The 11,448-nt window shown below is 34.4% G+C and overlaps 1 protein-coding gene across 1 annotated transcript; it reads left to right on the top strand.

Annotated features, from left to right (window-relative positions):
• Positions 1-386: 386 nt before the first annotated feature.
• LOC124527254 (olfactory receptor 5AC1-like) lies at positions 387-8,144 on the top strand. The gene is made up of 2 exons (XM_047100454.1): positions 387-441; positions 7,204-8,144. Exons 1-2 carry the CDS (start codon positions 387-389, stop codon positions 8,142-8,144), a joined length of 996 nt encoding a protein of 331 aa, XP_046956410.1.
• Positions 8,145-11,448: the final 3,304 nt, after the last annotated feature.

The following is an 11,448-nucleotide window of genomic DNA, read 5'->3' as shown; positions in this document are numbered from 1 at the left end:
CTCCTAGAGCCCAATAACCAAAAAATCCTTAGAATTCCAGGCACAATGGAGAATATACTTGTAAAGCAGTTAGGATCCTCTAGTCAAACATCCTCAATTTTTACAAGTGAGGAGTGTTAATGCTATACCACACAGAATTAACAGAGGCAGTTCCTTATAACTTTTATTTCACTTGAACACGCGAGGCTTCCTCTTGTACATTCAATAAGCTACTATCTGAGAGGAAGAGACATCAGCAATTAACTGAGTTCAAGAGTCAGTTGCAGTCATCAGGCCAGGAGTTGTGTTGTGTGAAATGGCAAAACAAATAAACAGCAGCAAAAATTAAAAGTTGGAACAACGGCTCTGACACTGGTTGAGTTAGTATTAAGGTGTTCTGAAGGAGAATGAGGGGAATACAGCTTCCAGCTGAACTGGAAAAGAAAGCCTCTGTGGCCAAGAGTAAAACATAATCCAATGTTTAAAAGTTACTGCTCTGACAAGGAACCACAGGGCCTTTGGTATTAAATTTGCACAATCCACAAAGTTACCCACACACAGCATAATTTTCCCTTTCACTGAGTGAATTCACAGTTACTACACAACCAGTATTTCCCAGAGAAAGCCTTTGCAGCTCAAGAGAACTGAGCCACAAATTCTATTATCCATCAGAAATTTGGGGTTTTATTATCCCCAACCTACATCAGATTTCTGTTGTATGCTTTATTATGTGTAAGTCAGTGAAAGGATAATTTTGCAATTCTTGTTTGTCATTTTCCTATGACCTGTTCCCATTACTACAGAAAATGTAGTGCTAACCAGTGGGCACTCTCAGGCTTCTACCCTGGTTCCTGAGCCCTTGTCAGCCCCATCACAAAAGTGTGTGTGTGCTGCTCACACAGAGGCAAGCATGTCACACAGATTCTGATGGGCTTGGAGAGATGCTGGCAGCTTTGCAGCTGTTTAAGGACAACTCCTTACATTGCTACACTAAGATTAGAAAAACAAAGGGATAAATTCTGGTTTTTTGTTTTTGTTTTTTTTTTCTCATCAACATTGCATATGAAAGCCATGATTTTTAACCTTTTAATTTACTATACATTTTGATTTTTAACCTCAGCTCCTAGATTCTGTCGTCAAATAAATAGACTCATTCGCCCTAAAGAATCTATTAGCTACAATGGACCAAAGGTTGGTACAGAGAATGAATGGATAGGTTTTAGGATGAGGAAAGGGATATATAGGCTTAAGAATGTTGATCTTCTAAGAGTGATCATAAGTTATGCTTAAGGGTTTGAATGGAATCTCATCCATGGGTGTGCGAACAGTGCTGATCTCAGTGGTTTGGCATTTTATAAAGATGATTTTGGCCCAAATTCAGATTTTGGTGGGAGAATATATTAGAAAATACACATAGATTATTAAAAGGATATGTGAGTATTCTAGGCAGGAGATGGAGTTTTCTTGAATTTTGAGAAAAGTAGGTGGTTTCAACAGGTATTAAAGAGATAAAAGCCATGAGTTTGATAATAGTTCTGATGGGTTCAAGGCAGGAATTCAGTGTCAAGGATGACTCTCAGGTTTCTTTCTTTAAAAACGGGGTAATGATGATGCCATTAACTGAGAATGGGAAGGCAGGATGAGGGCCACACTTGGTGATACTGTTTACAAAGACTCTGAATTTGGATCTCTGATTTGGACATTCTGAGTTTCATGAGTTTTTGAGACATTTGAAGAAACTATCTGGTGGTTGGAATGTGGCAACATCAAGAGCAATAAGAGAAAGGAAATTATTATGACCTAAAAATTGCTCAGGGGTAGTTTGTCAAGATGCCCTCACAGTGAACTCTAACGACACAAAGTGTATTTCTAATTGTTACACCTGCTATGCCTGGGTTATTCCCCAATTAGCTCACAATGCCCAGTAGAACCGCTTTGCCCCCATCCTACAGGGAATCAATCCATTGGTAACTTTTACTGAGGGAATTTAAAATATATTTTTTTTCTTTTTCATGAATAGATTTGGAAAAGAGTACAAATAAATACCTTCTCCCTGCAGTTGAGGTTTCCAAGGAAAATATTTGCGCAAGTAATCACTGCTTCATTCTGCACCTTCCACTTTTCTTCATTTAAAGATTTTAGGAGGACGTACAGCGGATGTGGGTGTGAAAGCAGCTAGAAACTTCATCAGTTTGACGATTCATAAAGATGTCTCTGGCCCCAATGTAAAGTATGGTGGAGGGAAATTTATATTTCTTCCCTTTAGAAACCCACCATCTTTCCTTCAAGAAACCCATAATTTCTCAATCTCGAAAAGACTTTAAGAAACTGAGTGAGGACACTAGGATCCGTCTAATTTTCATTATTTGTAGTTTTTCAATTTTTTTATTTGATAATGAGACATCCAGGTGAGAAATGAAAATCCTGGTAACCCTATGAGGTTTTTCGTTTAACTTCAGGGTAGACCATTCTGGATGCTTGTCATAAATACTAAATGTTTGACTAATACTAATACTAAATGTGAGGAGACACAAATAATAATATTTCTTTTTAATAGTAAACTTGAGATAATAGAAAAAGGAGGCAAATGATAAAATGATGATAATGACTCAAGAATTTCAGAGGTTATTTCATACCATAGAAACTTTTCTTTTTTTTTTATTTTTATTTTATTTATTTTTTTTTTAAAGGTTTCTTTTTTTTTTTTTCAACGTTTATTTATTTTTGGGACAGAGAGAGACAGAGCATGAACGGGGGAGGGGCAGAGAGAGAGGGAGACACAGAATCTGAAACAGGCTCCAGGCTCTGAGCCATCAGCCCAGAGCCTGACGCGGGGCTCGAACTCACGGACCGCGAGATCGTGACCTGGCTGAAGTCGGACGCTTAACCGACTGCGCCACCCAGGCGCCCCCATAGAAACTTTTCATTGTCAGGCTAAGGACAACTAAATTATGCTGCTTAAACTTCCTTAATTTGTTCATGGAATCATGAAAAGATGAGCTAAAGTCACCAATGATAACATTATTAAGCCCCTTGTTTCCAATGGATATATGTGTGTGCATATGTGTGTGTGTATATATATATACACACACACATATATATGTGTATATCTATATGATATAGAGATACATATGGATATTGAAAAGATCTAAGAACTTAATAGCTCTTGACCTAATTATAAAAATAGGGTGTATCAATTATGGATTTAAAGTTGGCAAGAAACCTAGGCAGGCTCACTCAGGACAAAACCCCACCTTACAAATTAAATGACTTGCCCTCAGTGTCTCTTAAGGCTAATTTTTAGAAGAGACATTTCAGTCATTCTTGCTGCATGTGCTGTGTTTCTAGGCCTTCTCATGGGTATATGCTTTAAAAGATAACTTTTTAAATGTTATTTGTTTTTGAGAGAGAGGGGGAGAGAGAGCAAGGGAGGGGCGGGGGGGGGGGGAAGAGGATCCGAAGTGGGCTCTGTGCCGACAGCAGAGAGCCTGATACGAGGCTGGAACGCACAAACTGTGAGATCATGACCTGAGCTGAAGTTAGATGCTTAACTGATGGAGCCACCCTTGCACCCAAAAGATAAATTTTTAAAGCTATTTTTTTTTCTATTCTCAAGGAATATGGGAAATAACTCCTCATTCTCCCTAATGTTGAACCATTATGAAAATATTGTCTATGGAGCTATTTTAAAGTTAAACAATACAATTTGGGTATATAGGTAGATTTTTAAATGTATTTTAATCAGCAAGAAGTGTGTGTATAAAATTGTGTTATTCATTTTATTTTGGGAAACAATGAATTTACACATCAAATTATAGGTAGATTTTCTCCTAGGTGATCTAAGAGTCTGTGCATTCACCTCTAAATACCTTGGGATCTCTTCTTTGGATTTGCTTTTAGACAACATTTATAGGTCATAGAACAAAGTCAAGCAAATTATTTCAGGGATGCATCAAATATAAAGAAAGGAACCTGAAAATGAAGAAAACTATTTAAAAAAAACATTGTGTTTATATATCTAACTTTGTTTACAAAAAAACTTTTGTCTGAGAGACAGAGGGAAATTACTCTCGATGGATGAATTCAGATACTACTGAAAATATTCAAAAGCATATGCTACATAATCCAAAACCTTTTCTGTATTTTAAAATACAGAAAACCTATAAAATAAAATTTACTTATGATTAATTCCTAATTTTTCATTAAAATATTTACTGCCACCTACTAAATGCAATAGTATTATTATTCCTGTTGCTCTCTTTTTCTCTTCTTTACTATTAAAATTTAAGACTATCCTTAAATATATGTCATTGACCATATATAAATATCTATAATTCTATAAAATAGGATGACTATATATTGTGTTTTTATCACAAAAGCAGTTTTGGAGGTACTGTGTATTTTTCTCCTCCTTTATTCTCCCCTCTCACCTCCACCAGACAATAAATATTAACAAGCTAGGGTCTATCATTTTATACAATCTTTATGTTCTTAATGTTTTTGCAAATATGTGTGTGTGTGTGTGTGTGTGTGTGTGTGTGTGTGTGTTTTCACAGATCTACAGAATGGGAATTTTAAGACTCTATTATCTATTTGTTTAATGAGATAATGTTAAATACATTTCTCTGCATTTTATTTTTCTCACATTCCTAGCAATTGTGGAAATTTCTTTCAGACAACTCGTAGATCAATAGCTCATTTTATTGATTTTAGCCATAATATTGGTTAGTCTGGTTATGCCAAAATTTGTTCAACCATTGTTTCATCCTGTTGGTTTACATATTATTTCCAGTCTTTTGCCACTGTGAACAATGTTGTTGTAGACTTTTCTACCTATAAAATATGTTATTGCTATAGAATAGATAGAAGGCATGGGTTGCTGAGTTGAAAAGTATGTGTATTTTTATTTATTTTTCATTATTAAAAAAATTTAATGCTTATTTATTTTTGAGAGGGAGAGACAGAGCAAGCTGAGGAGGGGCAGAGAGAGAGAGGAAGACACAGAATCTGAAGCAGGCTCCAGGCTCTGAGGTGTCAGCACAGAGCCTGACATGGGATTCGAACTCACAAACTGTAAGTGAGATCATGATGTGGGCCAAAGTTGGGTGCTTAACTGACTGAGCCACCAAGGTGCCCCTGTGTATTTTTTTTAAATATTACCAAATTGTTTTTCAGTCTTAATAATTTACATTTTTATTAGTAAGGGTGACAGTGGCATTTTCTAAATTCTAACAATCAGATTTTGCTAATCTGAGGAATGAAAAATAACGTCTTATTTTATTTACACATCTTGAGTACTAGGGAAGATGCTTACCTTCCTCACATTAACTCAATGTGTTGACATATTCTGTGACTTGCCCATTCAATTCCATTTTTGTTTTCTGTTGAATTACTTGACTTTTCTTACCAATTAGTAATATTTCCTAGCATGTGATAGGAACTAATATTTAGCCTATTATATTAACTATACATATTTTTCCAACATTTTATTCATCTTTTACCTTGTGAAATATTTGATACATACTTCATTTTCATGTATTTAAACATTATAGTAAATACACTTATATCCTTCTTTATAATTCGTGGGTTTCTTAGAGATTTTTGTAATATATTTAAATTATATTTACTTCATGAATTTTCTTAGAATATTTAAATTGTTTTTTTTTAATTTTTTACTTTTAAGCCCTTGATCCAGTAACAATTTTAAAACAAACATGGAAAACAAAGCCATTCTTACTTTTTTTTTTCTGAAATAGGCAAATGTAGCCATAATATTTTCTCAATTGAAAAATCACCCATGTACTATATTAAATTCCAAAACATATACTTGAATCAGTCTTTGGAGTCTTTATTTGGTTTTACTATTATATTTTCCTATTTTCATGTCATATTATATTCTATTAAAGACTTTATGTTGTAACACCACTGCACACTTAACTTTGTTACTGTTCATATTTTCCTTGTCTCTTTAAAATAATTTTATTTTATAAGAACTTTATGCTTATGCTATTATGTTAAAAAGCAGTTAGGATTCAGGGGCACCTGGGTGGCTCAGTCAGTTAAGTGACCAACTCCTGATTTTGGCTCAGGTCATGATCTTGCAGTTTGTGGGATCGAGCCCCACACTGAGCTCTGTGAAGCCTGCTTGGGATACTCCTCTCTCTGCTCCTCTCCTGCTCAGGCTCTGTCTCTCTCTCTCAAAATAGATAAATAAAAATAAATAATCTTAAAAACAACTAACTGAATTTAATTTCTAGCTGAAATTGAATTCTAATGACATATTTATAATACTAGGTCTTCTTATCTGAGAACATATTTTGGCTATTTCTTTAGAAATTGTATAATACTTTTCGGTAAGTTTTACAATTTTATTCACAAGGTCTTAAATATTTTAAAAATATTTCAATGTATTTTAAGGTGTATGGCTATTGTAACTGATATATATCCTTTTTATTTCTTTCTTGCTTGCACTGAAAAAAATCTCGTGATTATTTATGTATTCATCCTGCATCTGGTACTTATTAAAGTCATAATGTTATTTGTTTAATAATAACAATATAACATTAGTAAAAATACGAATTATCTCCTACAATTTTTATGACATTTCATTAATCTTTGTTATATTTTGTTTTCATATCTTAGATGTATTGAAGTTTCTGAAAAATACTGTACAATAATGGTCAGAGTAAGCATTTCAATCTGTCCTAATTTGAGGAAGATGCTATATTGTTTAGAATGCATGCTATTGGCTTTGATTACTCATCTTTAGCATATTTCAAAAGCTTAATTCTATTTTTAAAGCTTTTATAATTAGAAGATGATTATTAAATTGAAATTAATTTTTTCCAAATTAAAAAACAAAACCACTTCTCTTATACAAGTAATAAACTATATATATATAATAAATTATATATAATAAATATGTATAAATATAAATACATAAAATAAATATACATAACAAATTCCATATATATGGTGTGTATATGGTATATATATATATATATATATATATATATATATATGTATATATATATATATATATTCCCCTTAATTTTGAGGAACAGTTGCCCAAATACATATTGTTTTTAAAGAATACTGAAGTGTAAAGATAAATGTTCTGGTTAAAAGGGATATGTAAATAAGCAAGATACATTTATTTGCAAATAAAATGTGATTATTTTCAGTCTTTTATGACTCTGTTTTTCACTTATTCTTCCATTTCAGTGATCAACTTGAGTGAATCTGATGGAAACAAAACACAGGTGATGGAGTTTGTTCTCATGGGACTTACAGATCTTCCAGGGCTGCAGGTCCCCCTGTTCCTGGTGTTCTTGGTCATCTACCTCACTACCATGGTGGGCAACCTCGGACTGATTTTTCTCATCTGGAAGGACCCCCATCTTCATACCCCCATGTACTTACTCCTTGGCAGTTTGGCCTTTGCAGATGCTTGTTCCTCTACCTCTGTGACTCCCAAGATGCTGATGAATTTTTTATCCAACAATCACTTGATATCCCTGGTTGAATGCATCACCCAATTTTATATTTTTGCTTCCAGTGCAAACACTGAATGTTTCCTTCTGGTAGTGATGGCCTATGATCGCTATGTAGCTATATGTAATCCTTTGCTTTATCCAGTGGTGATGTCCAATATCTTTTGCATTCGGTTATTAGGTGTTTCATATATTATAGGGTTTCTTCATCCTATGATGCACACCAGTTTGTTATTTAGATTAACTTTCTGCAGGTCCAATGTAATACATTATTTCTACTGTGAAATTTTACAACTGTTTAAGATTTCCTGTACTGACCCTAGAGTTAATATGTTCTTAATTTTTATATTTTCAGTCTTTATACAATCTTTCACCTTTATGACTATTATCATCTCTTACTCCCATGTCCTCTTTGCCATCCTGAAAAAGAAGTCTGAAAAGGGCAGGAGCAAGGCCTTCTCCACATGCAGCGCCCACTTGCTCTCTGTCTCTTTGTTCTATGGCACTCTCTTCTTCATGTATGTGCGTCCTGGGTCTGGCCCAGCTGAAAATCAAGATAAAATGTATTCTGTATTTTACACAATCATAATTCCCCTGCTAAATCCTTTTATTTACAGTTTGAGAAACAAAGAGGTTTTAAATGCCTTGAGGAGAATAATAAAATATAAATAGTTCTTAAGGCAAAATTTAAACTTGCTCATTTCAAACTTTGCAAAATGCAAGGGGTCTGAAGTTATGAAAAGTAGCTTTGGCTTTATAAGTTTAACAGAAGGCAGTGTCTAGGGCAGTTTCTGAGTGCTGTATGATGAAAGCTTCATTGGGTATTTGTTTCAATGTAAGGAGATCTTAATATCACACAGAACTGAATCACTGATTAAAAATAGACCACCTTTAAGAAAACTAAGCATTTAAAATTTGTGATTTTTGACTCTTTATACATTTCCTCTAAATTAGATATAATAGTAGTTTGTAATATGATTGTAGCAGATATTTATGTTTCTTTGCTTGAGGCTGGTATGACTAAGCCAAGATAATTGTCCAAAGCCTGCATATCAAAAGTTTTGCTGCTTTTCCAGTTTGCATTCTGACCAACAGTATAAGAGGGTTTCCCCTTCTCTTTATCCTCAGCAACACCTGTTGTTTCTTGTGTTGTTAATTTTAGCCATTCTGACAGGTATGAGGTGGTATCTCACCGTAGTTTTGATCTGTATATCCCCGATGATGAGTGATGTCGAGCATCTTTTCACGTTTCTGTTGTCCATCTAGATGTCTTCTTTAGAAAAATGTCTATTCATGTCTTCTGCCCATTTTTTAAGTAGATTATTTGTCTCTCCCATGTTGTGTTGTACAAGTTCTTTATATACTTTGGATATTAACCCCTTTATCAGATATGTCATTTGTAAATATCTTCTCCCATTCCAAAGACTGCCTTTTAGGTTTGTTGATTGTTTTCTCCACTGTGTAGAAGTTTTTATCTTCTTTTTTAATGTTTTTTTTTTATTTTTGAGGAGAGAAAGCATGAATGGGGTGGGGGGAGTGAGGGGGACAGAATCTGAAGCAGGCTCTGCGCTGTCCGCACAAAGCCAACGTGGGGCTTGAACTCACAACTCACAAACCATGAGATCGTGACCTGAGCCGAAGTTGGACCTCAACTGACTGAGCCACCCAGGCACCCCAGAAGCTTTCTATCTTAATGAAGTCCCAATAGTTTATTTTTGATTTTGTTTTCCTTGCCTCTGGCAACATGTCTAGTAACAAGTTGCTATGGCTGAGGTCAAAGAGGTTGCTGCCTGTGTTCTCCTCTAGGATTTTGATGGTTTCCTGTCTCACATTTAGGTCTTTCATCCATTTGGAATTTATTTTTGTGTATGGTGTAAGAAATGATCCAGCAATGCTCTCCTAGGTATTTCCCCCAAATGATATAAAAATGCAGATTCAAAGGGATACATGCACCTCAATGTTTATAGCTGCATTATCAACAATAGCCAAATTATGGAAAGAGCCCAAAGGTCCATTGACTGATGAATGGATAAAGAAGATGTGGTATATATGTAATAGAATGTTACTCAGCCATCAAAAAGAATGAAATCTTGCCATTTGCAATGACATGGACATAGCTAGAGAGTATTATGCTAAGCAAAATAAGTCAGAGAAAGACAAATAACATGATTTCACTCATATGCGGAATTTAAGAAACAAAACGGATATAGTGGGGAAATAAAAGAGAGACTAAACAGGAAATAGACCCTTAACTACAGAGAACAAACAGAGGGTTGTTGGAGGGGAGGTGGGCAGGGGGATGGGTTAAATAGGTGAAGGGTTTTAGGAGGCCACCTGTTGTGATGAGCACTGGGTGTTTTATGTAAGTGATGAATCACTAAATTCTACACCTGAAACTAATATTACACGGTGTATTAATGAAACTGGAATTTAAACAAAAACTTGAATGAAAAAAAAGTCTTGCTGCTTTTCTATTGTTCAGAGACTCAGATGAAGTGACTTCTTAGAGGAAACTGTCCTGAAGAGAAAGCTTTCTTTGTAGTGAAGAAAATATTTTAAAAAGCACAGAATATAAGAGAATGGTGGATATTATTGAGAAGAATCTTAACTGGGATAAAATAAAAAGTAGACAATTAATTAAAAGTATGGCTCAACTGTATGAAAATACACAGTATATTTTATCAGGGAAATTATAGGCAATATTGGTATTCAAGAATTTGTAGATATTGGAAGATTTCAGGATATATCTCCTCAGACATTAGGAATATGATGCATTTATCTTTTCATGTTTAATCATGCAGAAACGTAAGTTTCCATAGTTATTGCTCTTATAATCTCTTACATGTCTATTACTCAAGTAAAAATAATTTACTTCCTTAGTTAGACAATGAAACATATCTTAATTTGGGTAAGTGCCACTATGGAATGTTTTTTTTTATTTCTGAAATGATTATAAAAACTTTCAGTGTAATATTTATTTTTCTTTCATTGGCTACTCTAAGAAATATGTAGTGACTTTCTCCATTGGACATATGAATTTAAAGGAACTCTAAAGTGGCAAATGTATAATTTGTTTCAATCTGTAATATCTTTGACTACCTATTGCCACTGCAAAATATCCAGATGATGGCTTGATATTGGTGAGCAGTAAGGAAGAATTAAGAGGAAGAATAGCATATTCAGAAAATCTGATGTACAGACGTAACAGGAATGCAAGCTAGGAAGATGTAAGGCTTAGGACTGAAGCCGGCACTGTACAGGCCTTCCAGCATATTTTAGATAATCTTTGACTTTTTGACAGGGCACAAAGAGTACATGAATGTAAAATGATTACATCAATGTGCTTGGCAATCTAAACAGGGAGAGACAAGAAGAGGGTACACATTGAAGTGAACTGAAATCACAATTTCTACAAATCAAATACAGTATAAGGAGAAAATGATCCTTGTTATATAAATGGAGGTACTTAATAGAGGCATCTTGGTGCTGATGGAGATTTAAATGACTATTCTATGTTTCTGCAAGGTCCAATGTCCTCTCTTCAACTAGGCAGAGGGAAAGGTTTAGATTTGTGAATAAGGACACTATTATTTCAAAATACAAGTGCTGTGAAACCATATAATATTTAAACTAATAAGAAAATTTAACATATTGGGGTATTTATTGTTTAAGAGTATTTTAGGGAAGAACCTCCTACTGAAGAGGTTCTATGGTGCATTTACAACCTTTCAGCTGGTGACTCTAAAAGTGGCAAGTCAGGATCAGTCTGAAATACACATCATCAAGCCATTTCCTAGAAGCAAAGGAAATCTTGGATTCCTACGCTAAACATCCTCAATGGATAGCATTTATCCATATTCACAAGGATATGTTCATGGTGAATAGTCTCAGACTCTAGGGGTAAAGAGACTATCTACAACCTTAAAGACAGAGACTGGATTACTACTAAAAGAAAGATAAGTATGGTAACATTTTG

Source organism: Lynx rufus, unplaced genomic scaffold, assembly GCF_022079265.1.
Source record: "Lynx rufus isolate CCGP_SWC_20201006 ecotype Redwood Valley unplaced genomic scaffold, mLynRuf1.p SCAF_5, whole genome shotgun sequence".
Taxonomy (NCBI): domain Eukaryota; kingdom Metazoa; phylum Chordata; class Mammalia; order Carnivora; family Felidae; genus Lynx; species Lynx rufus.
Note: the sequence above shows the minus strand (reverse complement) of the source record. Positions and strands in the feature narration are given on the sequence as shown.

Excerpts from the sequence above, each read along its gene's own strand:
- LOC124527254 (XM_047100454.1), top strand. The coding sequence starts at position 387 with ATGAGGGGAATACAGCTTCCAGCTGAACTGGAAAAGAAAGCCTCTGTG. Across the intron at positions 442-7,203 it reads GAAAGCCTCTGTGGCCAAGA|TGATCAACTTGAGTGAATCT; the intron begins GTAAAACATAAT and ends CTTCCATTTCAG.